The 27,348-nt window shown below is 42.9% G+C and overlaps 1 protein-coding gene across 6 annotated transcripts in view; it reads left to right on the top strand.

The window, feature by feature from the left end:
* MIPOL1 (mirror-image polydactyly 1) overlaps window positions 1–27,348 on the top strand; it is a 528,027-nt gene that overhangs the window by 308,496 nt on the left and 192,183 nt on the right. For all 6 annotated transcript variants that reach the window (XM_068254025.1, XM_068254028.1, XM_068254026.1 and 3 more), the window contains one exon: window positions 24,555–24,653. In XM_068254025.1, coding sequence (XP_068110126.1) covers window positions 24,555–24,653 — 99 coding nt within the window. The remainder of the gene's footprint in view (window positions 1–24,554; window positions 24,654–27,348) is intronic.

Below are 27,348 nucleotides of genomic sequence, written 5' to 3'. Positions count from 1 at the left end.
GCCTGAAAACAGTTAACGGTTGGTTACTGAGCATAGGGGGTCACTGGGGGGGAAGGGGCACAGTGACTCCCAGGGTGGGGCCAGTGCCCCAGTGTAGTGCACCCATGCTCTCCTATGGTAGGTACCCCCCTGGGGCACTTTTTTATAGGTTTACTTTAAAGGGAATCTGAAGTTAAAATAAACGTATGATATAATGATTTGTATGTGTAGTACAGCTAAGAAATAAAACATTATTAGCACAGATATGAGTCTCATATTGTTTCCAGTACAGGAAGAGTTAAACGTCAATTGTTATCTATGCAAAGGAGCTTCTGTGAGCTCTGGACTTTATGAAGTCGTGGACAGCACTGTCTTTTGAAGCCCTTATCTCAACTGTGTCTCATTGATTCTACTTTTGTTTTTTTCTGCATAGAAAAGTTCAAAGGTTCATTAGCCTGCTCTGTGAAATCATTTAGAATGCTGAGTGTAGTGTGGAAACTGCAATTATTAGAGAATGATACAATGTTACAAAAAAAGCTATTTACCTGAAAATAAAAATACGACACTATTTTCTTTGCTACTAATGTTCTATTACGGTAATTATCCGTATTACACAACCAATTAATTAAATCATGAGGGTTTTTTCTCGCTTCAGTGTCACTTCAAAGGACAACTGAAACAGGAAGAATATGGAGGTTGCCATATTTATTTCCTTTTAAACAATATCAGGGCCTGGCAGCCCCGCTGATCTATTTGGCTGCAGTAGTGTTTGGGTAACACCAGAAACAAGCATGCAGCTAATCTTGTCCGTTCTGACAATTATGTCAGAAAGGCCTGACCTGCTGCATGCTTGTTCAGGGTCTATGGCTATAAGTATTAGAGGCAGAGGATCAGCAGGGCAACCGGGCAACTGGTATTGCTTTAAAGTAAGTAAATTCTGTATGGCAGCCTCCATATTCCTATCACTTCTGTTGTCCTAAATAGTTGTACTGTGCAAATTCAAAAGCTCCTCTGCCTTCCCAAGTCTTGTGAATGGCCAACAATGGCAGATCTACATGGCACATATTACTGCTTCCCTTTGGCAGTAGATCGTGCCACATTGTTAATATTTAAGGATTTGGGCTAAAAGGAAAAAAAGTGCAGAAATTTTAATAGGATTCATCCACAGTATTTCTTCCCTAGCAACAGAATTATGCCACGTTACACAGTGTTATGGCCTTGTCTAATTCACTGCCAGTGTGTGGTTAACACCAAATTTGCACATCGGGTAGCTGCTACTTTTTCCCTTGACATCTGTTTCTCATACTTCGTACCCTTCATTTGGGAGTTAGACAGCTGTAACTGCTAAAGAGCTGTAGATTTGCGTTTAAGCATATATATGTGTGTCTTTCAGGAAATGTTACAGACTTCTTTTCTGTAATTGCTTTTCATGGAGTATTATACCAGGTTAGCATCAGTTAAAGTGAGTATAAAGCCCCCCCCCCCCCCCCCAAAAAAAAGGTAGATACTTACCTATGGTCAGGAAAGGCTTTGGATCCTATAGAGCCTTTCCTGTCCTCTCTTATTTATTTATTTATTTTATTTATAAAGCACCAACATATTAAGCAGCGCCTTGTTCCAGTGCTGTCACCCCCGTTTAATTTGCTGCCTCAGGGGGTCTTCAGAATCACTCGTGTCCCCAGTTGCTTCCAAAGACGGGCGACTCCGTACTGTGCATGCTCGAAGGTGTGTACGAGTACGCTCAGGCATGCGCAGTACACAGCCGCCTGTCTTTGTAAGCACTTGGGTACACGAGTGATTCCAAAGACTCCTGGGGGCTCACCAACCTGTATTTGACCAATTGGTCGAGTACACTCAACGGGGGTGACAACGCTGGAACGAGGGGAGCAAGAGAAGACAAGGAGGGCTCTATAGCATTTAAATCTGGCCCTCAGAGCCATTAAGTTTGGCTTCCAAGTGGTTTCTCTACTTTGCATTATGTTTGGCCCACTCTAGACCACCAGGAAAGCTATATTGGAGGTGAAGCCTTAGACAACCAGGGAAGGGATTTGGGCAAGGTAGGGGGAAAGCACTAAATACTAGGGGAATGTATAGGGGCGGGTGGGGACCACTAGACACCAGTGAACTGTATACGGGAGGGAGGAGGACCCCTAGACACCGGGGAACTTTTATAAGGGAGGAAGAGGTGCACCGTAGACTTTGGGGTTGGCCCGCGACTAGGTTCCAGTTTTCATTTACAGCCCACTTTGTATTTGAGTTTGACACTTCTGCTCTATAGTATCCAGAGCCTTCCCTGATCATAGGTATGTATCTAAAGCTACGTCTACACGTAGCGATCCGGCGGCGATTTGGCTTATCAATCGAGCTGCTGATGCGCCTCGATTGATAAGATCCGACAGGACGGATCTCCCCACTGCCAATTCCCTGCTCATTCCCCACGAGGGGACAATGGCAGGGAATCGAGCGGAAGATAAGCGGCGCTGGCGGGGACGAGGGCGGATCGAATCCGACATGCGGGCGAGCGGGGACGCGGCGGGTACACGCGGGGATGCGGAAGATCTGGCGGCTAATCGAGCCGCCGGATCGCTCCGTGTAGATAAGGCATTAAGACAAACATATATTAAAAGAACAAGCTGCTTGAAAAAGGGTGCCAGCCCGAAACAGCAGACTGTTGCTGCATGTCAGTTTTTTTTAATATGTTTGTCTTTTGATACGATTTAATAAAACTCAAGTATTTTCTAGGTGTTGCTGATTTCTAGGTCCCTCTTTACTGTCAAAATTCTGGAGGCACCTGTAACGAATTCTGCACACCTCACTCTATCATTGGGGGACACTGCGTGCGTTTCCCATACTCCATAGGTAAGTATCTGACTTTTCTGCCTTTACACTCACCTTAAATTAGAAGACTATTAAGATAGTCATCAGTTAAAGAGAACCTGAAGTGAGAAGGTTATAGAGGCCATCATATTGATTTAATTTTAAACAATACCAATGCTTGGCTGTCCTTCTAATTACCGGACAAAAGTATACTCTGTAGATCTTGAAAATTGCCCATGAAGTATAATCATCCTGATTCCAAAATTGCTGCCTGTGCTTACTTTTATAACAGAGCTAATTCAGTTTGAAGAAACAGGAACTATTTGAGAATTTGCCCAAAGCAACAGATATTAGCTATTAGCGGAAACTCACAATTAGCGGTAGAACAGAATTAAAAAAATTGAAAAATTGTCAAATTTTATTTTCTCACCGGCTTGTTGTTGAGTGCAAATAAAAATTGTTAATTTTGGAATTGATTCTGTGATACCCCTGAGGTAGGCCTCCTCCTTATGTCATTGTATTTTACCACAGTTTTATTATAACCTTAATACAAAGAGGGATAGAAGTCCTGGCAAAAATGGGCTGCACCGCCATAATATAAATCCAAAAACTTTATTCAAACACTTAGACAATAGTAAATATAAATCTATTTAACATGATGTGCCAAGCATAATAAAAGCAACACTTCACAACACATTTCTGTGTGGGAAGTCCATATCAAGTGCTTCACCTCAGTAACCCTGAAAGCTGCATGATAATAATCCACCTGGGTTCAGCAATCGAGCCCTGTATGAAAAACAAGGACCCGGGTCTGTGATCTCAAAGGGTCAATAAAGTGCTAATGCTTGTCTATAATATCTACAGTGCAATTTCCAAAGTCTGTAAATAAAGTGCAAAAAGTATAGTCATAAATAGTTATGAAATGCTCAAGAACAATATAAGGTGCATATGGTGAAGGATTGGGCAATGCAAAAAAAATGTGGTATACATACACAACACAGGACAGAGCCCACAGATGAACAGTCGCTAGCAGAAATGTATAGATGCTGATAAAAAGAGTGGCACTCGCTGTACACAGGGAAAAGGGTGCCCAAGCCTCAGGGGATCCTCACACCGTCAGATCCAATCCATGCAAGAAAGAGTGTTGGAGGCTGGCACTTCCAAAAGTAGAAAAGCTCTTTATTGAAGCATTAAAAACAGTGGTAATACAGCGACAGCCCGCTGTTTCAGGTCTTAGCCTTTCTTCAAGCCGTTTTAACCACAAGTGAGATCACACATACATGCAACATATATAGTGTCATCCCACCCACATATCCAATCAATTCAAATTTCCCACAGCCAATCATATTACCTGAGCTCTCTGGCGGACCTGAGTGGAGACTGCATGGCCAACATGCAAAGTATCCTAAAGAAAAACTGTCTCGGAGTGTGTCAGCGCACAACGCCGACAGGAAACCACTTCCGCATTCCTATTCGCTACTGCCGGATCAGGTGACTAGAGAGCGGCACGCATCACCACGTTCACGCTGCCCGGAGTCTACCCGTGGCTCTGCGCATACTCAGTGCGTGTAGAGCAATGTATGCAACGTAGTCAGTTAGCCGCCCACAAGGGCGTACCTTAATGACAACGCATGTCAACAATACAGCCGCTCACAATAGCGGCAGGGTAAAGTATCCATAGCAGCGCGTCCCTGGCAACGCATGCACGCAATAGAACAATAAATTAAACAACACTTACCCAATCTGCAGCAGCGAAAATAAGTTAGCCATTTCTCCACCCAAAATTCCCCCAGCTGAGGCAATATGAAAGCTCTGTAATAAAGAGCAACATTGAAACATCAAAACAAGCAGCATATCAAGGCAAATTAAATACAAAACCCCAAATCATATTCTCTATTGAGCCCACCCTCCCCCAACACACACAATTTCTTGATCCACCCCGCCTCTCTTCTGAGTAATTCCTTAAGTCTACTATGCCTTCCCCTCCATGTAACGGGTACCCCATCAATAATTTGTACCTTTAGTTGAGAGACATTATGGTGCATGCTAGTAAAATGAGCTGAAACCGCCTGTTTCATATCACCATTCCTAATAGCACTTTTATGGGAACAGATCCTATCTCTGATCTTTTGAGTAGTCATACCTATGTAACCCAAGCCACATGGGCACTTCAAATAGTACACCACATAGCTTGACTCACAAGTATAAAAATCTTTAATCTTAAACCTAATACCTTTAGAGGGATGTGTGAATTCTGGTCCTTTTGTGATGTGTCCACAAAGGTGGCAACTCAAGCAGGGAAATGTCCCCATTCTCCTACCAGACTCACCAGAATCTGATATATGGTAGAACACCTTGTCCCTAATCGTGGGGGCCTTTTTATAAGAAAAAAGGGGGGGATATCTAAACTCAGGGATATTGGGAAATCCATTACTCAAAAGGTGCCAATGACGTCTGATACTTTTCCCAACATCATTACTGCTGGTATTAAAAGTGGAAACAAAAGGGAGTCGGAACTGTTTGTTGGATTTTCTTTTAGGACTTGGTCCTTGTTGTATAATTTGTTGAGGATAGCCTCTCTGTCTAAATTTATATTCCATAGCCTCTTGTCGCTCCTGTAGAGAGTCAGGGGTGGAGATAATCCTATCTAGTCTAGCAAATTGACCCCTAGGGATAGCATCCTTCACATGGGGAGGATGGAAGCTGTCATAATGTAATAAAGAGTTACGATCAGTATCCTTAATGTAAAGATCAGAGATAAGGGACCGTCCTTTCCTGATAATGGTAGTGTCCAAGAAGGTAACCTGTTCTGAGCTCGTATGACATGTGAGTTTAATCTCGCTACAGCTTTGGGACAAATCAACTAAAAAAGCTTCTAGGGTCGAACGTGGCCCCACCCACAGACAAAAGATGTCGTCAATATATCTAAGCCAACATCTGGCATGTTGCTGAAAAAGACGATTGGAGTAAACAAAAGCCTCCTCATATAGACCCATATAGAGGTTCGCGTAGGATGGGGCCACATTCGACCCCATCGCCGTGCCCCGTAGCTGCAGAAAGAATTCATCCTGAAAAGAGAAATAGTTAGAACGTAGTACCACATTCAACAGATCAATGGCAAATAAACGCTGTTGTTTAGATAGATCTGTCCTAGTCATAAGGAACCAATCGATAGCCTCTACACCCCCATCATGTGGGATGGAGGTGTAGAGGCTCTCCACATCCAACGTAACCAGAAAGAAACTTTCCTCCCCAAGATCCAACTCCCCAATCCTCTGCAGGAACATACTAGTGTCCCTCACATAGGATTCTAATGCCACCACCAAGGGTTGTAACAGCTTATCCAAAAACTGTGCAATGGGGACAAAAATCGAACCCGTGCCGGCCACAATGGGTCTCCCCGGTGGACGGCACGGGTCCTTGTGAATCTTAGGTAACGTGTACAATTTTGGTGTGACAGGGTTATCTTGCACCAAAAACTTGGCTAGCCCCTCATCAATGATTCCTGCACTTTTAGCTTTTTCAATAATGCTTTTAATCTTCCTTTGTATATGGACCACAGGGTCCTCAGATATTTTGCCATAAACTTCAACTTGAGCCAACTGGCCCCTGATCTCCTCCTCATAGTAACTACTATCTAATATCACAACGGCTCCGCCCTTATCGGCGGGCCGTATAGTCAGTTCCGTTCTCTTTTTCAGACCCTCCAATGCCATTCGCTCATCCCGGGTAAGGTTAAACTGTACTCTTTTTCGTTTGTTGTTCAGTCTCCAATTTCCCCACATCCTCCATAACACGGGCACAAAAGTTGTCAATCACTAGATTGCCTGATGGAGAAAAACAACTCTTATTCCTCAGTCCAAAGTCCTTAAGGCAAAACATAGACTCATCCACTGCCTCACGAGAGTTGACAAAGTGTGGCATTGTCCCAAAAAAATATTTGAGTTTAATTGTCCTAAAAAATCGAAACAGTTCCTGGTCCAATTCAAAAAAATTGGGTAAATTGGTGGGGCTGAAATTTAACCCATAGTTAAGCACTCTCTCCTCAGTCGGTGTAAGGGCATGACTAGAGATGTTAACCACTAGTTGTGGTGACTCGATTAGGGTCTCTTGCGTAACTCCATCTGACTCATTACTGAATCTTTTCGTACGTTTATTCCTGGCCCTGCTCCCACCCCGCCTACTGCGCCTCTTGGTGTAGGTGAGGTCTCCCTTGAGGACAAAAAATCAGAGGTAGATGATCCCTGATTACCCCCCTGCGGGGGACGGGAACCCTCTCCCTGTGGAGGGTGAGGGCGTGGCAACCTCCCCCTGGGTTTACTTGGTTTCTTAGGTCTCCTCAGGGTGTTAGCAGGCACCATTTTTTGCCATGAATATACATAGCCCTCAGTATAATCATGAGTATCACGATGGAACTTCAAACGCTTAGTTTCTTCAATGGTCTTGGTGTGTGATGCCAACTTAGCCGACAGCTGATCCACAAACGCTTGCATCTCATCTGCTGACAACAGTGCGGTCAATTGGGTAATGATAGCTAGGCTTTTCTGTTCTAGGATTGGAAGTTCACGGTGGATCCTCTCAATCGTGAGGATCATGGTGTCAAATGCTGCTTTATTCCAAATCCTCTCAAAGATCGAACAAAACTCTGGATCACCACCAAATATCATAGGTGAAACTTGGGAACGTACTGCCCGGGGTATTCTCCTTGAGCGGCAATATTCTGCAAGTGTCCTAGCGTGCATATCCAATTCTACCCATTTCTTTTTGGTGGCTTCTAGGTCACGTTTCAAAGGTTTAATATCAGGTGTCTGTAAGAAGGCAATTGCTTTACCAGCCTTAGCCAAGACATTAGCTGCATGCTCCTCAGTATAAGAAAAGGTGTCTGGTAAACCTCCAGACCCACAGTCCCCGGTGGTGCTCATCCTCTACGGTGTGATCCACAGGTATAGATGCTGATAAAAAGAGTGGCACTCGCTGTACACAGGGAAAAGGGTGCCCAAGCCTCAGGGGATCCTCACACCGTCAGATCCAATCCATGCAAGAAAGAGTGTTGGAGGCTGGCACTTCCAAAAGTAGAAAAGCTCTTTATTGAAGCATTAAAATCAGTGGTAATACACCGACAGCCCGCTGTTTCAGGTCTTAGCCTTTCTTCAAGCCGTTTTAACCACAAGTGAGATCACACATACATGCAACATATATAGTGTCATCCCACCCACATATCCAATCAATTCAAATTTCCCACAGCCAATCATATTACCTGAGCTCTCTGGCGGACCTGAGTGGAGACTGCATGGCCAACATGCAAAGTATCCTAAAGAAAAACTGTCTCGGAGTGTGTCAGCGCACAACGCCGACAGGAAACCACTTCCGCATTCCTATTCGCTACTGCCGGATCAGGTGACTAGAGAGCGGCACGCATCACCACGTTCACGCTGCCCGGAGTCTACCCGTGGCTCTGCGCATACTCAGTGCGTGTAGAGCAATGTATGCAACGTAGTCAGTTAGCCGCCCACAAGGGCGTACCTTAATGACGTCGCATGTCAACAATACAGCCGCTCACAATAGCGGCAGGGTAAAGTATCCATAGCAGCGCGTCCCTGGCAACGCATGCACGCAATAGAACATGTGGCTTGGGTTACATAGGTATGACTACTCAAAAGATCAGAGATAGGATCTGTTCCCATAAAAGTGCTATTAGGAATGGTGATATGAAACAGGCGGTTTCAGCTCATTTTACTAGCATGCACCATAATGTCTCTCAACTAAAGGTACAAATTATTGATGGGGTACCCGTTACATGGAGGGGAAGGCATAGTAGACTTAAGGAATTACTCAGAAGAGAGGCGGGGTGGATCAAGAAATTGGGTGTGTTGGGGGAGGGTGGGCTCAATAGAGAATATGATTTGGGGTTTTGTATTTAATTTGCCTTGATATGCTGCTTGTTTTGATGTTTCAATGTTGCTCTTTATTACAGAGCTTTCATATTGCCTCAGCTGGGGGAATTTTGGGTGGAGAAATGGCTAACTTATTTTCGCTGCTGCAGATTGGGTAAGTGTTGTTTAATTTATTGTTCTATTGCGTGCATGCGTTGCCTGGGACGCGCTGCTATGGATACTTTACCCTGCCGCTATTGTGAGCGGCTGTATTGTTGACATGCGACGTCATTAAGGTACGCCCTTGTGGGCGGCTAACTGACTACGTTGCATACATTGCTCTACACGCACTGAGTATGCGCAGAGCCACGGGTAGACTCCGGGCAGCGTGAACGTGGTGATGCGTGCCGCTCTCTAGTCACCTGATCCGGCAGTAGCGAATAGGAATGCGGAAGTGGTTTCCTGTCGGCGTTGTGCGCTGACACACTCCGAGACAGTTTTTCTTTAGGATACTTTGCATGTTGGCCATGCAGTCTCCACTCAGGTCCGCCAGAGAGCTCAGGTAATATGATTGGCTGTGGGAAATTTGAATTGATTGGATATGTGGGTGGGATGACACTATATACAGTGGAGGAAATAATTATTTGACCCCTCACTGATTTTGTATGTTTGTCCAATGACAAAGAAATGAAAAGTCTCAGAACAGTATCATTTCAATGGTAGGTTTATTTTAACAGTGGCAGATAGCACATCAAAAGGAAAATCGAAAAAAATAACCTTAAATAAAAGATAGCAACTGATTTGCATTTCGTTGAGTGAAATAAGTTTTTGAACCCCTACCAACCATTAAGAGTTCTGGCTCCAACAGAGTGGTTAGGCACTTCTACTCAATTAGTCACCCTCATTAAGGACACCTGTCTTAACTAGTCACCTGTATAAAAGACACCTGTCCACAGAATCAATCAATCAAGCAGACTCCAAACTCTCCAACATGGGAAAGACCAAAGAGCTGTCCAAGGATGTCAGAGACAAAATTGTAGACCTGCACAAGGCTGGAATGGGCTACAAAACCATTAGCAAGAAGCTGGGAGAGAAGGTGACAACTGTTGGTGCGATTGTTCGAAAATGGAAGGAGCACAAAATGACCATCAATCGACCTCGCTCTGGGGCTCCACGCAAGATCTCACCTCGTGGGGTGTCAATGGTTCTGAGAAAGGTGAAAAAGCATCCTAGAACTACACGGGAGGAGTTAGTGAATGACCTCAAATTAGCAGGGACCACAGTCACCAAGAAAACCATTGGAAACACATTACACCGCAATGGATTAAAATCCTGCAGGGCTCGCAAGGTCCCCCTGCTCAAGAAGGCACATGTGCAGGCCCGTGTGAAGTTTGCCAATGAACACCTGAATGATTCTGTGAGTGACTGGGAGAAGGTGCTGTGGTCTGATGAGACCAAAATACAGCTCTTTGGCATTAACTCAACTCGCTGTGTTTGGAGGAAGAAAAATGCTGCCTATGACCCCCAAAACACCGTCCCCACCGTCAAGCATGGGGGTGGAAACATTTTGCTTTGGGGGTGTTTTTCTGCTAAGGGCACAGGACAACTTAATCGCATTAACGGGAAAATGGACGGAGCCATGTATCGTGAAATCCTGAACGACAACCTCCTTCCCTCTGCCAGGAAACTGAAAATGGGTCGTGGATGGGTGTTCCAGCACGACAATGACCCAAAACATACAGCAAAGGCAACAAAGGAGTGGCTCAAGAAGAAGCACATTAAGGTCATGGAGTGGCCTAGTCAGTCTCCGGACCTTAATCCAATAGAAAACCTATGGAGGGAGCTCAAGCTCAGAGTTGCACAGAGACAGCCTCGAAACCTAAGGGATTTAGAGATGATCTGCAAAGAGGAGTGGACCAACATTCCTCCTAAAATGTGTGCAAACTTGGTCATCAATTACAAGAAACGTTTGACCTCTGTGCTTGCAAACAAGGTTTTTTCCACTAAGTATTAAGTCTTTTATTGTTAGAGGGTTCAAAAACTTATTTCACTCAATGAAATGCAAATCAGTTGCTATCTTTTATTTAAGGTTATTTTTTCGATTTTCCTTTAGATGTGCTTTCTGCCACTGTTAAAATAAGCCTACCATTGAAATGATACTGTTCTGAGACTCTTCATTTCTTTGTCATTGGACAAAGTTACAAAATCATTGAGGGGGTCAAATAATTATTTCCTCCACTGTATGTTGCATGTATGTGTGATCTCACTTGTGGTTAAAACGGCTTGAAGAAAGGCTAAGACCTGAAACAGCGGGCTGTCGCTGTATTACCACTGTTTTTAATGCTTCAATAAAGAGCTTTTCTACTTTTGGAAGTGCCAGCCTCCAACACTCTTTCTTGCTAGCAGAAATGTAGTGAGGGCAGAGGAAGGCACACCAAACGCTGCACACGTGGCGTGGTCCATGTGACCACTTCGTCAGGAGCTCTTTGGAATTTAAAAGATTTCAGATGCGAAATACTGAAGCTGTACTGGATAAGGGGGCATAATGAAATACTCACCACACCTCCCATTACCCTCTGTCTCCCTTTGCTCTTCTCTAGTCCGTCCCATTGTTGTCGGCGTCTTCGACAACTCCAAACCCAGGCATACTGCGCCGTGCATGCGCAGCATGTCCATTCTGCTCCCCTGTGGCTGTGTCGAGTGACCTTACAGGACAGGATTTGTCCTGTGACAACACTACACGGCCACAGGGGAGCAGAACGGACATACTGCGCATGTGCAGCGCAGTATGTTCGGGTTTGGAGTGGCTGAACTCGCCCAGGACAACAGAATGGACCAGAGAAGAGCAGCGGGGAATGGGAGGCCCTGTGAGTATTTGATTATGCCCCCCTACCCAGTATAGCTTCAGTCTATACCAGATGCTTTTGCATCTGGTATCCTTTAAAGGGGAACTGAAGAGAGAGGTATATGGAGGCTGTCATGTTTATTTCCTTTTAGACAATACCAGTTGCCTGGCAGCCCAGCTGATCCTCTGCCTCTAATACTATCAGCCATAGCCCCTGAACAAGCATGCAGCAGATCAGGCGTTTCAGTGGTTCAGACTTATAAGTCTGATCTGACAAGACTAGCTGCATGCTTGTTTCTGGTTTTAATCAGATACTACTGCAGAGAAATAGACCAGCAGGGCTGCCAGGCAACTGGTATTGATTAAAAGGAAATAAACAGAACAGCCTCCATATACCTCTCTCTTCAGTTCCCCTTTAATATAAAGGGATTCTTCTGTACTTATAGCAATTCTCTGACATGTGGATGAGTTGCATTATAGTGGCCTCAGGTTCCACAGATCAGTATGTCTTTATCTAGTGCCATTACACTGTGTTTAACTCCATAGTCCTTGAAGTGTGAAGAGCACTGTACCCCATCACATGTTATTGTTGAATGTAAGCTCTGCAGGCAAACAGTCTCATTATCTGCATATTTGCTTATAATGTCTCGACATTTGCCACACTGTTATATTGTTGACTTCCTTTTTTATGACTGTATATTGATTTTGTAAAGCCTCTCATTATGGTTGGATAAAATGCAAACAAAATATGTTAACTGTATGTATAAACTTTTAACTCATGCTCAGCATAGAGGCATTTCCAGCTACAATAGACCTGCTTTTACTGAATAGCTCATGAAGCCTGTTTTCTTTAAAGTAGACCTGACTGGATCTGCACCATTACAGCTGAAAGAAATTATGTAGCCACACTAAAGGCTCATACACACATCAGACCATAGTCTTTGGAAAATGAAAGATCACAGACCAATTTTACCCCCTTCCATGTAGTATGAGAGCCATACCTACACAGTCTATTCTATGGAGCTGAACTCCTCATCGGACAGAAATCTTTGCAAGATGCTGCACACAAAGATGCTGTAGACATTCAAAAGATCGGTATCTGCAAAAAGATCTGTTCCTGCAAAAGATCCGTTCCTGCAAAATGCATTCATAGTCTATGATATCTGCAGATCATCATACACACCTTGTTTAACAGACATTCATCTGCAGATCAGATCCACTAGAATGGATTTTCAGGTCTGCAGATGATTGTCTGATCTGCAGATGAATGTCAGTTAAACAAGGTGTGTATGATGATCTGCAGATCTCATAGACTATGAATGCAATTTGCAGGAACGGATCTTTGGCAGGAACAGATCTTTTGCAGATACTGATGTTTTGTGTCTGTACAGCATCTGTGTGTGCAGCATCTAGTTAAGATTTTTTTCTGATGGGGAGTTCAGCTCCATAGAATAGACTGTGTAGGTATGGCTCTCATACTACATGAAGGGTGGTAAGATTGGTCTGTGATCTTTCATTTTCCAAAGACTATAGTCTGATGTGTGTATGAGCCTTTAGACATTAGATTCCCTTCGGGTAAATAGTGGCTAGGTCTTTATCTTTTGAGTCTCCTCCTGAGCTTTAGAAGCACTGGCTCCTGGTGCGTTGCCCCGCCCCCTTGTGGATGAGTGCGGTTATGCTTCCATGGCACTCTGTCTTCGACACACAGAGTGCCATGGCACTTGTCTGCAAGAGGGTGGGGCTATGCCTGGACACACGATGCTCAGGGGGAGACTAGAAAGATTAAGAAACGGAAAGTCGTTATTACATTTTACCTGAAGGGGATCCATCTAATGTCTAATTGTGGCTGTATAGCCTCTATAAAATGAACCATGTCATAAATGTATAAAAAGTGAATTTTGGGGTCAGGCTAAATTCTGTGCAGTGTTGCTTCCCACTTTGAAGCACTTATTTTAAAGATCAAGACTGCAGGTAGCTTGTCAGATCCATAAAGAAAGAAGTAATTGGGGAAGTACAACTGCAACTACCATTGAACTGTCCTGATTCCCTTTTGACCAGCCTCTTTTAGCTTACTGTCATGTGAGTAAAATGAAGTGTGATTGCGTCTTGTAACCACACCCTCTCCCACTCATTGTATTATAATTTGGCCCTGCTATGTTGCTGAAGCTGGAATGTAGGCAGGTGGTGTGTGACTGCAGTAACTGCTGTCATTCTTGCTTTCACACTAGAAGTGAAAGATGCTACATGACTAGAATGAGTCCTCTGAGGCCACATTATTTAAAATGAGCACTGCTGAGAGGTCGGTAAGGAATTATTAGGGGTAGTACTTGAGGAGTGAACTCAGTGGAATACATGGAAATTCATGTAAGTGAGTAGCCAAACCCTCCCAGGACATGTAAAGTGAGAGGTATATGGAGGCTTCCATATTTATTTCCTTTTAAACAGTAACAGTTGTGTGGCATCCTGCTGAACTCTTTGGCTGCAGTAGTGTTTGTTTGACACCAGAAACAAGAATGCAGCTAATCTTGTCGGATCTGACAATAATGTCAGAAACACCTGGTCTGCTGCATGCTTGTTCAGGGTCTATGGCTAAAAGTATTAGAGGCAGAGGATCAGCAGGATAGCATCTAGCGCAGCGCTATACAGGGGACAGCCTTGTCATCTAACTGTCCTCCCTAACAGCTCACAATCTAATCCCTCTCATAGGCTGATGCCTATGAGTGTTTAGTGTAGTGTATGGATTACAGTCTAGGGCCAATTTAAGGGGGATGGGGGGATTTTTATACAAAATTGCTCTTTTTTAATTAATAAAAAAAATTGTAATCGCAGTAGCAATCAGAGACCACCAAAATAATGCTCTATTAGTGGGAAGAAAAAGAGGTAAAATTAATTTGGGTGCTAAGTGTTATGACCGAGCAATAAACTGTTAAAGTTACGAAGTGCTGAATTGTAAAAAAAATGCCTGGTCACTAGGGGGGTGTAAACCTCCAGTCCTCAAGAGGTTAAGGTGTCAGGGTTGATGCTAAAAGGGATGGGGAATAATAATTGCGGACTATTTTACTTTTAGTAATTAAGAATTGGGTGGGAAACCTTATTGTTTTTTAGGTTGAAGCTTGTGGATGACACGTGCTTGTTTTTCTCTTGCTATATAGGGCAAGGAAATGAACCTGCCTTTATGGGCCCTCAGAGGGAAAACTTTTCCTTTCTATGCTAACACTTAGCTTCTCTACCGGTTTCAATAACTATTTTTATCAACCTGTTTTAAGAAGGAAGCCCTGGGCCTGACATGTGGTTGTGGGCAGAGGGACAGGAGGAAGGCGACCAATGAAAACACATGTCCTTAAGAAAAAGGAGTGTTTGCATTGGAGCTGACTGGGAACCAGTGACAGCGGGATCTTTGGCATGGCTGAACATAAGCAGTTCAGTGTCTAGTGTACGGCTAACTTAAGGATGAAAGAGGCCGAATGTCTGTGGCCGAGGAAGTTTGGTTATTTTAGTTAAGAAAAGCAAAGTCTGGCAGTGCTTAGAGGAAGGAGCACAGATGCTCTGCTCACTGATGCCGAACTAGGATGTTAATGGGAGAACTTATCCAATGCTCCCTGTGTGCGCTCTGTGACTCATCAATCCCTGGTCTGTGTGCTGCACTGAGCTCCTCTATGTTTCCTGTGTGCTGTATAACCTCCTGCTGTGTGTATGTGCTGGGAATCCTCTATCCCTGCCTGACTGATCAGTGTGTGCTGGGCATCTGTAGCCTCTGTGCACTCTGCCATGCTGTGCAGTGAGTTGGGAAGCATGCTGGACCATTAGTCTGACCAATAAAAACTGGAATAAAGGAAAGAGGAGGTGACGCAACCCCCAGCAACTAGTGGGATTCCGTGTTTCACTTTCCTAGTTAGGTTGTAGAGTGAAGATCCAGGCATGACTGGTTGCTGTGGGTACCACCAGCCCTGTTCCAAATTAACTCTGTGTGCACATTTAAATAAGGAGACCATATACAACCTTATTTTACCAGTTGTGAACCAATCTGTTATTCCATACTCAGTTCTAACTGTTACTTCTTGGTTTGCATATAGATTCCTCAAAAGACAGATGGCCTGGTATCCCCAAAACAATGTGATTATGCCACAGTCTATCATGATCTACAAAGTTAAAAGCTTTTGAATAGTTAATAAATCAAAAGTCACAAGTAGATATTCTTCTGGAGTTCCCTTGCTTCCTTTATTATCCATTGTATGTTGGTAATAGGGTCACTTGTGCCTCTCCCACTTCTAAAACCAGCTTCCACATCTGGCAGTCCTCGCTCCATACATTGCTGAAGTCCTGGCTTGTAGAATTTTGAGCATTACCTTGCTAGAATTTGATATAAATGCAATTGTCTGATAATTTGAGCATTCGTTGGCATTGCCCTTATTTTGGATTGGAATGTAAACTGACTTTTTCCAGTCCAAAGTACACTCTTGTGTTTTCCATATTCGATTGCAAATTTTCAAGAACATCATCATGCATGCTTTTCAGAAGATCTACCGGGATTCCATCACTTCCTGGAGCTGTGTTATTAGCGAGACCTTCTAATGCCTACTTGACTTCAATCATCAGGTTGCTTGGTTCTTGTTCAGCATGCATATTCCAAGTATAAGTACTGTCTATGTCCTTCTTGTGTAGCTGTTCTGTATATTCTTGCCATCTCTTCTTAACATCTTCTGCTTCTGTTAGATCCTTTCCATTTTTGTCTTTATTCCACTCCCATTTTTGCCCAGAAGATTCCCTTGATGTTGCCAATTCTTCCTAAAATGATCTCTATTATTTTCCATTTCATTGTCTGTTTCTATTTCCTTGCACTGTTGGTTCAGATAAACTTCCTTATCTCTGCGAACAATTCTTTGAAACTCTGTGTTCAGCTGGGAAAACTTTTATTTTTTCCATTGGCTTTTGCAGTCCTCCTTTTCTCAGCAACTTTTAAAGCCACAGTAGTCAACCATTTTGCCTTCTTAACCTTCTTATTTGTTGCAACCTCTTGGATAGTATCACGTACATCTAGCCATAGTTCCTCATGCATTCAGTCTACCATATCTATTCCTCTAAATCACAGTTGTCAAATTCAAGGCCTGCTGGCAGAATGTGGACTTCCTTGCCATTTTATGTGGCCTTTAAAAGCTTCAACTTTCTGTCATTGTTAGCAGTTTAAGTTGCCATCCCATCAAACTCATCGATCCCCTCCTCCAAAGTATGTAGTCAATCTGGTTGTGACATTGACCATTTGGTGCTGTCCATGTGTAAAGTCTTCTCTTGTGCTGTTGAAATCGGGTATTTGCTATAGCCATGTGCTGTCTTGGGAAAATTCCATTAGCCTCCTCTCTCCTGCTTCATCACGTTTTCCAAGACCAAAGTTGCCTGTTATTCGGCTTGCTTTTTTTTACTACCAACTTAATCTTTCCAGTCTTATATGACATATGTGATGTCTTTTTTGGGTGCTGTGTCCAGTAGCTGTTGTAAATCATCATAAAACTGTTCCACTTCTTTCTCATCAGCTATAGTTGTTGTAGCATAAACTGTAATTACTGCCATGTTAAATGGCTTGCCTTGCAATCTAGGTGAGATCATTCAGTTATTTTTTGGATTGTAACCAAGGACTGGTGTTGACACCATTTTATTGGTGATAATGGCTGCTCCATTCTTTCTGTAAGTATCTTGTCCACAACAGAAAATCTGATGTATATCTTATGTGAAATGACCAGCATCAGTCCATTTTAGTATACTAATTCCCAGGATGTCAATGTTTAGCCTTGCCATCTCATCTTTAACCACATCCAACTTTTCTTGATTCATAGATCTTACATTCCAGGTTCGATATTATACTGTATTTTCTAGCATTGGACTGTACTTTTGATATTTCTGAGCACCTCAAGCATTGGATGTCCTCTTGGTTTTAATCCATCAGTATCATTAGCTCTTCCTCAACTTATACTTGTGAACTGCTCTTCCCCAATAACTTGTTGGGCATTTTCAAACCTGGGGGACTCCTCTTCAGATGCCATATTGACATGACTCTGGTTCCTTCTGGTCATGTAGTTTTCTTGGCAGAAATGAACTGGAGTGGGCTGCCAGTACCTTTTCCAGTGGATCGTATTTAGTGGTTTTTTTTTTCTAACTCAGCTCTTGTGTTATGTACCCAACCATCTGATACAAGCTTCACCGGTACCCTCTTAGGTTAGGTAATTATTTAGCATCATTGTTGGCCATCTAAATCAATTAAATCTAACCTACTTTATTTATTAGCTCCAATGACAATTACCCCCCCCCCCCCCCCCAAAAAAAAGAGAAAGAAAGAAAACAAAGTACACACGGAAAAGAAAAGTAAGAAGAGAGAGAAAAAAATGATCTAATACAGGAAAAAAAAATAAACACAACAAAAGGAAAAGGTTGATTACCCCCTCCTAGTTACTACTTGGCTATGTAAGGTCAGTCAGACTGTTAGTCGTAAATTCACTACATTTAATTAGTCAAATACAAGAACTTCAGTTAAAAAAGAGCTTAATACGTTCACCCACACCTACATTCATCCAACCATTCTTCCTGCACACCCATATCCACAACAATACTATACTTTGCCACACGCTACCACTCCTCTTTAACTCTCATACCGACTCCACTGCTAACCCAACTGCTGTAATACGTCTCCAAGTCACTCTCCTTCCATACTACAACATATCATTGTTTTCTAAAAGACTGTCCCAGGAAGTTCTTAGCTCTATTTTCATCACCGAGGAGCCCCCTTCTCCATTTTCAACCCCTTCCTCGATGGTATAAAAAATAGCTGAAAACGCATTCCTCTAAGGATAGAATAGAAGCACACCGCCATTTTACAATAATTTTCGGGGCGACTAGGACACCAATTTCCCTCAAGGAAAAAGCCCCAACCTCTGCCTTTAAGCCCAGAATCACAAATTTTGCATCCAAATCCTGAAATGGCTTGTAATTATCATCACCAAGAGATTGTATCTTTAGCCAGTTTTCATACTCTGGGACAAGCCCATATTGTATACCATATCAATCGTATTTAGTCTGATCTGTTTGCAGTAACTTGCTTGTGTTGGGTGACCCTGTATGAGATAGCTCATTGCTTCAAGGTTGCATATTGTTTCCTTATTTATTTAACTTGTTTGCCTAAAATGTGATTGGAAAGCTGGTTTGGATAATTCAAATGCTGGAATTAAAATAGTGGGCAGGAATATTAACAATCTGAGATATACCAATGATACTACTCTGATGGCTGAAACTGATGAAGAATTGCATAGCCTTATCATGCATGTCAAACAAAGTGCCAAAGCTGCTCTAACATCAAAAATATAAATTCAGGTCATCTACTCCAATGAACCATCTGCAACTAGATAGAGAAAAAGTAGAAGTTGTATCAGATAATATCTTCCTGGGATCGAAGATCTCTGCAAATGGTGACTGCAGCCTTGAGACGTTTGTTGCTTGAAAGGAAAACTGTGGCAAGTTACTAAAGGATAGAGATGTCACTATACCAACAAAGATCAGGATAGTTAGAGCCTTTCCAGTAGTGACATATGGCTGTGAAAGTTGGACTATATATAAGGTCATACATAGAAGAATTGATGTGTTTGAACTATGGGTGTGGAGAAAGCTAGTGAGAGTTTGCTGGTCTGCTAGAAGATCTAACCAGTCAATACTTAAAGGGGCACTATGGTGAAAAATTGTAAAATTTTAAATATGGGCAAACATAGATAAATAAGAAGTATGTTTTTTTCCGAGTAAAATGAGCCATACACTACTTTTCTCCTATTTTGCTGTCACTTACAGTAGGTAGTAGAAATCTGATAGAAGCGACAGGTTTTGGACCAGTCCATCTCTTCATAGGGGATTCTCAGCAAGGCATTTATTCTTTATAAAGATATTCCCTAAAAATAATGTAAACAATGATGCTGGCCAGCTTCCCTGCTCTCTACACAGTATTTTGGCAGTTGGACAAAGCAACTGCCATTCACTAAGTGCTTTTTAAAGTAAATAAATCCCTGAGAATCCCCCATAAAGAGATAGACTAGTCCAAAACCTGTCGCTTCTGTCAGATTTCTACTACCTACTGTAAGTGACAGCGTAGGAGAAAAGTAATTTATGGCTCATTTTACTCTGGAAAAAATGTACTTCTTATTTGTATATGTTTGCACATATTTTAAATTGTAAACATTTTCGCCATAGTATCCCTGTAACCTCTTCAGGACAACAGGCTTTACGCCCCCCTAAAGACCAGGCCATTTTTTGTGAAATAGGCCACTGCAGCTTTAAGTGATTCCCTCCCCCCCTTTTCTACCCACCAACAGAGCTCTCTTTTGGGGGGGGTCCGATCAACAACCCCCCCCCCCGATGTTTGTTTATGTTTATTTGCCTATTTTTTTATACATTTCTTTGGTTTTTTTATTATTTATTTCTCCCCCCCCCCCCTCGCCAGCCAATCAGTGTGATCAGCGTTTATAGGCTTCAGCCTATGACAGCCGATCACTGCCGAGACTCAGGAGGGGACAGCCATGTCACACTGCTGTCCCCAGTACAGCGCTGCTGTAGATCGCAGCGCCGGACCCGGTATTTAGACGGCGGTTTTGCCGGCTAACAGTCTCCGTGAGGCGATCGCCGCACGGCAATGTACCACATATAGTGACCACAAATGAGGGGCATGTGGTATGGCTACCATGGGATGGAACTGGATTGACACGTCAGGTCAGAAATGAATGTGCAGCATTGTGGGATAGATGAAAGGTCTTCGTGGATAAAATGGCAGAGATGGATGCAGCATTGTTAGATAGATAGTGTATTTTTGGACTATAAGACTCCCTTTTTCTCCCCCAAAAATGGGGGGTAAAAATCACTGCGTCTTATAGTCCAAATGCAGGGATTTCCTGACTTGTGAACGCCTGCCGATACGAACCTCCAACTCGCCACAATTTTGGGGACTCCCTGTACTTTGCCCATGCAGAGGAGGACACAAGGGAGAGAAATAGATGACACAGGGGGGATACAAAGGAGCATAGAGTAGGACAGAGGTGGACACAGGAGAACACAAGGTGAACAGAGGAGGATACAGGGAGACACGAGGTACAAGGGGGCATGAGATACAAAGGGAGCATAATCCGCAAGATGCCCCTTCACCATGGATGCACCAGGTTTAGTATAAATTTTCCCCTGGTTTTTGTCCTCTAAACCTAGTTGCGCCTTATGGTCAGGAGCGTCTTATAGTCCGAAAAATACGGTAGATAGATAGATAGATAGATAGATAGATAGATAGATAGATAGATAGATAGATAGATAGATGAAATTCAGAGATGGAATGCAGTATTGTTGTGGGATAAATTCATCTACCCCATTCCCACAATGCTGCATCCACCATCTCTAACATTTGATCCATGATCCTATCAACAGGGGTTTAGTGGGGTCAGCAGGGCATTGAGTGAGGTGTCAGGTTGTTACTGGAGTCTGGAGGGCAGAGAGAGAAGGTTTAGGGGTGGAGAGAACAGGGGGTTACTTACTGGGGGTCTGCAGAGCAGTTGGTGAGGGTTCAGGGGGGATAGAGAAAATGGGATTATTGGGGGTCTGCAAGACAGAGAGTGTTGGTGTAGGGGAGAAAGAAAACATGGGATTACTGGTGGTCTGCAGGGTAGTGAGTGAAGGTTCAGGGGTGATAGAGAACATGGGATTACTGGGGGTCTGCAGGGCAGATAGAGAGCAGGGGATTACAGGGGGTCTGCAGGAAAAAGAGTGAGGGTTCAGGGGGGATAGAGAACAGGGGATTAGTGGGGGTCTGCAGAGCAGAGATTGTGGGTGCAGGGGGGATAGAGAGCAGGGGATTACAGGGGGTCTGCAGGGAAAAGAGTGAGGGTTCAGGGGGGATAGAGAACGGGATTAGTGGGGGTCTGCAGAGCAGAGAGTGTGGGTGCAGGGTGATGGGGAACAGGGGACTACTGGGGGTCTGCAGGGCAGAGAGAGTGAGAGATAGGGGGGATAAAGAACGGGATTACTGGGGATCCGCAGGGCAGAGAGTCAATGTGCAGGGAAGATGGAGAACAGGGGATTACTGGAGTCTGCAGGGCAGAGAGTGAGAGTTCAGTGGGGAGAGAACAGGGGGTTACTGGGGGTCTGCAAGGCAGATAGTGTGGGTGCAGGGAAGATAGAGAAAAGGGATTTACTGGGGGTCTGCAGGGCAGAGAGTGACAGCAGAATCTGATGTGAAGTTTAATAGGCCATACTTATTTTGTATAGGAGGTTCTTTAGTGAAAAATACAGCAGTAGTTGTTAGAGACAGTTCAATGTCCAAACCTAGATTTGTAACCCTTAAAGCGAAATGAAACCCAGCATTTCTACTTTGCTCTAATAGATTATTTACAGAATATTATATACAACCAGCATTTTTTTTTTTTTACTAGAACTGCATTCAAAGGGTTAACACAGGCTTTAGAAGCTTCCCTTCCAGCAGAGTTGGCCGCTTCCAAACTTTACATAATGTTAACTTGTGTTTAATTTTATCAAGTGAGAAATGTAAACAAAGCCTTCTCTCACACTGCCGGGTCCCCTGAACAAAGTCAGACAAGCATAAATGCTTTCTGATGCTTTCTGATTAAGTTAGACAGGGGTCTCAAACTCAATTTACCTGGGGGCCGCAGGAGCCAAAGTCAGGATGAGGCTGGGCCGCATAAGGGATTTCACAAAAAAAGTCAATCAGCAGTACCACCCCTAAACTCCCCCCCCCCCCCCCCCGGTCCCTTGCATTGATTTTTATTTCAAAATCGAATTCACACTGAAGCAAAATATTTTGCCTATTTTAACTTAAAGTTTGCTTCAGTGCTCCCATTACAAGTAATCCGCCGTGTCCACGCCGCAAAACGAGGGCTGCAGAGCCTCCAAAGCGCCTGGGTGGCAATCCGCCGGCATTTCCTGGAAGGGGCAGAGCTTTCAGCTTCAGCTCTGCCCCTCCTGACGTCAATCGCGGCGCATCGCCGCCTCTCTGTGAAGGAAGAGTGAGAGGGGCGGGCAGAGGCGGCGATGCGCCGCGATTGACGTCAGGAGGGGCAGAGCTGAAGCTGAAAGCTCTGCTCCTTCTAGGAAATGCCGGTGGATTGCCCCCCGGGCGATTTGGGGGCTCTGCAGCCCTCGTTTAGTGGCGGGGATGCGGCGGATTACTTGGGAGCACTGAAGCGAACTATAAGGAAGCTTTTGCCGGCGCGGGCCACAAAATATTGTATCGAGGGCCGCAAATGGCCCGCGGGCCGCGAGTTTGAGACCCCTGAGTTAGAGGATGAATAAAGCAGTTATAAATAAAATGCAAAGTCAGCTCTCGGAGTAAAATAAGTGTACTTTAGGAACAATATTACTTATGCACAAAAGCAAATATGCTAACCGTATGGCATATAAAAAGTAGGAAAACATATTTTTATTGAATATTATGTCAGGGTTTTATATCGCTTTAAATACATAAGCGTGTGGGATTTTAGAAAGTTCTAGGTAGATTTATTTCTGTAGGTACTTTTTATCTCATCACTTACAATAAATTGTTAGAAAGAAGAGTATACTATAGCTTTTGCTCAAATTAATCAATCATAGATTTGCTTTCAAGTGAAACGTTCGTTTTAGATTTGAATACAGTAAGGAAGGTTTAGAACCTCTGTGAGTTTTTTAGTTTTTTTCCTGTAACTTCTGTTTAGGGAGAGTTTTCACAATGTCTTTTTGCTATAGTGGGGCATAGAGGACAGAAAGGGAAGAAAAATCTCTGAAGCGGGGGGCACAATCAGCAGTAAGGCTTGCAACACACTGTGAGTGCTTTTCTGACCATCAGCGCTCCATTGACTTACATTAAAATCGTAGTAAAATTGCAGTAAAATCTCCAAAATTGCTGTTTTCCAAAAATTGCGATCGCAATAATTTTACCACTATTTTAATGCAAGTCAATGGGAACGTTTTTAAAAATGCTCACACAGTGCTGATGGTCAGAACAGTGCTCAGAAAAGTGCTCAAAGTGTGTCTCAGTCTTAAGGCCCCGTTTACATCACAAACGCGGATGGCCATGCGTGCGGAACGCAACGCGTACAAACGCACGCCATCCGCGTTTGTGTGCGTTGCATGGCTGATCCCATCACTGAAAAGTGAATGGGACAGCCACGCGTTTTTACAAAAAATGCGTGCAGCATGCGTTCCCGGACCGCACACGTCCGGAGCGCATGCAGTGTGAACATCAGACATTGCACTCTATGCAATGTCTGATGTCGTGCGTGTCGGCCACCTGCACGCGTTTCCAAAACGCGGCTGGAAACGCGTGCAGTGTGAACGGGGCCTAAAGGTACATAGTGTTAGTAGAACATAATAATAAATGTAGCCCGGTTGCTGCTGGATAGTACAAGGATCAAAACTACAGCTTAAAGTTTTAATTAACTCCATCTAGTATGTGGAAATACAAAAATGCACCAGTGTTGTTGGAAAACAAATATATATGTGCTTTCCCATACCTGGTTGCTTCAGTGCTGGGCACGATAGACCTTCACCACATGTACAAGGACAAACCAAGAGTGGTTGCCGCTGAAGAGAAACCAGAGCAAAGATAACTCTTGACAGCTTGCAATAAATATGTCTCCATTTTTTTCTCTTACTATCAGTCCGTCGCACTGGCGACCAAAATGGATGTGTGCGGCTATGAATACCTAAAATAAATAAGTAAATACCACTGTCTAAAGCATCAGGCCTCTCTTGATGAATGGTGAATAAATTACTATGTCATTTCATGAGTAAAATTCCTCTATCTCTCAGGTTACTTGTGTAAATAGTTTCCATATAAATTTTCTGTTCATCCCCTAGCTCCTGTCTCTTTTTCCTATTGGCCTTCATAACACATAATATAGTAAATTCCTTTCGCCAGCCTGGTTTAAAAGCACCTTTTCACTCATTGCCAATAAGTCAGTAGAGCATTTCTCCTTGAAAGATGAATTTAGAAGCGGCTAAAATGTTTCATTTCATCATATTCTATTATCCCCCCTCCCCAGTGCAAACATCTGGAAAAGGAGCTTCATCGGCTGAGAGAAGGCAAACAGATCTCTACGGATATTGTAACAGCGCAGAGGACCTTTGATCCAGCTTCTAAGGTGAATGCTTCTCACAGAGCTGCCTATTTGAGCTCTAATAACTTATTTTTTCTCCTCTTCCATGCCTAATTATTTTCTACTGTGTGTCAACAGAGAGACGTGTGGGTTTTTGTTATGTCCATGACACTTTTCACATCACACACTCTGACAAAGTTTGGGCACCATTAGGCAGGCCTCTTTCAACTCTGTAGATCAGGTCTTTGGTTTGCTTCCAATGGCGCCGCGTTGCTACTGTGATGTTGGTGGACTTCCAGCGTCTAAGTAGTATTTAGTGAGAACTGAATACACGTTATATATTTACTTCCTAAGTTTGTGCAGCAACAAAGGGATTACTCAGTGATTCGGTGTACATAGAACTATTCACATCTGCCCTTATTCCCAAAAAGACTCCTAATATCTATACCAAAATCAAAACTTGCTACTGACAGTTTGGTCATATGACAGTTAATTTACCAGTTTGTCTATACCGAAATCAAAACATGTTACTGACAATTTGGCCAGTTAACTTACCAGTATATTTAAGGGATGGTGGAAGAATGGCAGAGCACTTGGTAGGCATTGGGGATGGTCAATGAGATTATTTTTACTATTATTTATTGTATTTATAAAGTGCCAACATACACAGCACTTGAAAATAAATACTGTACATACAATGATACAAAGGATAACAGATGTAATGTAACAAGGTTATAAAACATAGGACAAATCTATACAAGGTAAACAGGGTACAAAATATGTGACCATGCGATTTTGGGTTGGTTAGGTAGGCCCAGTAATACAAGTACGAGGCAGTCATAGGAAAAGAGCACACAGTCATTTAGAATACACTAGGGAAGAGAGGACCCTGCCAAAGGTTTACAATCTAAGTGGATATTCAGATCATTCCAAGTTGATGCAGGATTATGCAAATTTTCAATGCAAATTCATGCAGCTGGAAAATGTACCTATTGAAACCTGCTAAGGGGGATTCCAATTGGTCCATTTTCACACTGTACAAATTTGCATAATCCTGCAATTTAGAATGATTTGCATCTCATTCCCATCCCTAGTGGGTATCCATGCAAACCAGTGCAGATAATGTGTTCAGTAGGCGTTGACCCTAGTCTAGAGATGATGGATTATGCTTCGGGAATTTCTAATTCAATTTATTTGATTGATATGTACTTTTCTGATCAGCTATAAGGCCTTGACCTGCCAGTCAGAGAAACACAAACTGATCACTTGATTCATTTGATTGCATATTCCTCTATGAATTCTCTTTTATCATCTCTATCCAACACTATAAAGCTTCAAAGACTGCAGTAAGCTTTAGTGTTGCAATTCAGGTTTAGATTTCGGTGTTTTCTTTCCATGATAAAAACCATCTAACCAATAGGCACTACCAACCATTTAGCCACCATGCAGCCCAGTATTGGCTCGAGCAGGCTCGAGGAGCAATAGCACTATACTTTTTTTATTGTAGTTTTGTGCTGACGTTATGAATTCATGAACTACATTTTAAGTCTGAAAAAGATGGGAGCAACCAAACAGCTTCTCCCTTTCCTGATGAGAGTTTTGTATACACGGAAGAATTTATACTTTCTCCACCTCTAGTCCAACTTTGGCTCCCCTTCTGTGTGTAACAGCCGCCCAAACATTTTATATGGAGCCCCCTCTTTCGTTATTAACATTCATGTAAAACAAGTCTCTTTTAGTACAGCTCCATTGGGCAGCAGGTCCCTTCTTCTATTTGGTGTTTCCCATTTTCAGCCTCCCTTTTCCATTTATAATATCCTCTTCCATATGAAGCCACCACCTTTCTTCCATGCCAAGCTAAGCCTTGGGCAGTGGCTACCCAAGGCCTGGGCCTCTGTGGCCTTTCCAGACATCCCACCCTGTTTATATGTAAAAGAAAAACACAGGTTGTTAGGAAAGGAACAGAGAGTATTCTTCAGTCAGACATTAAAGGACCACCATTACAGAAAATTGTAAAATGTTAAATACATATATATTTATGCATGTAAAATGCTTTATAAATTACCTTTTCCCAAGTTGCTGTCTCTTGCAGTAGGTAGTAAAGATGTTTCAAGTTTGACAGGTTTTAGACTAGCCTCATGGTAGATTTTAAGGGTTGCTCAGTCAGACAGCCCGCATCTTTGTACATGATCCTTTGCAGGGAGTGATTTTGTAAAAAAATAAAGAAAACATTGAAAATACCCCACAAGGAGATGGATTAGTCCAAAATCTGTCAAATATTTACTGTTGTGCCTACTGTAAATGACAGCAGCATAGTAAAATAGTTTATTGCCTAGTTTACTTTTTTATATACAGTACATTTTTTACCATTTTACTATGACTAGCAATACAGTATGTGACTATTAACTGCAATTCATGTACACATACATCCAAAGAAAACCATTGCATGAGACAGTCGCAAGACTATTATAAAAAGTTCTGTGATCTTACTACATTAATTTAAATAAAAGAATATACAATAAGAATTTCAGAAGGGTGGGCAAGGGAAGAATTTAAAAAATGTAACATTAGAGGAGTTTTGTTAACAAGGCAACATCTGAAATTCTTTTTCTGTCCTCACTGAATTGTGGTTTTTACTGGAATAAAGTAGCTTTAAGTAAAGATTTCAGGCTGTCCCAAAAGGCATTGTTATCAATGTTGTATTGGCATTAAGGTACTAATACTGCATTGTACTATATCC

The sequence above is a fragment of the Hyperolius riggenbachi genome, chromosome 9 (assembly GCF_040937935.1).
Source record: "Hyperolius riggenbachi isolate aHypRig1 chromosome 9, aHypRig1.pri, whole genome shotgun sequence".
NCBI lineage: Eukaryota > Metazoa > Chordata > Amphibia > Anura > Hyperoliidae > Hyperolius > Hyperolius riggenbachi.
The sequence above is the reverse complement of the archived record's forward strand: the minus strand, read 5'-3'. Positions and strand labels throughout refer to the sequence as shown.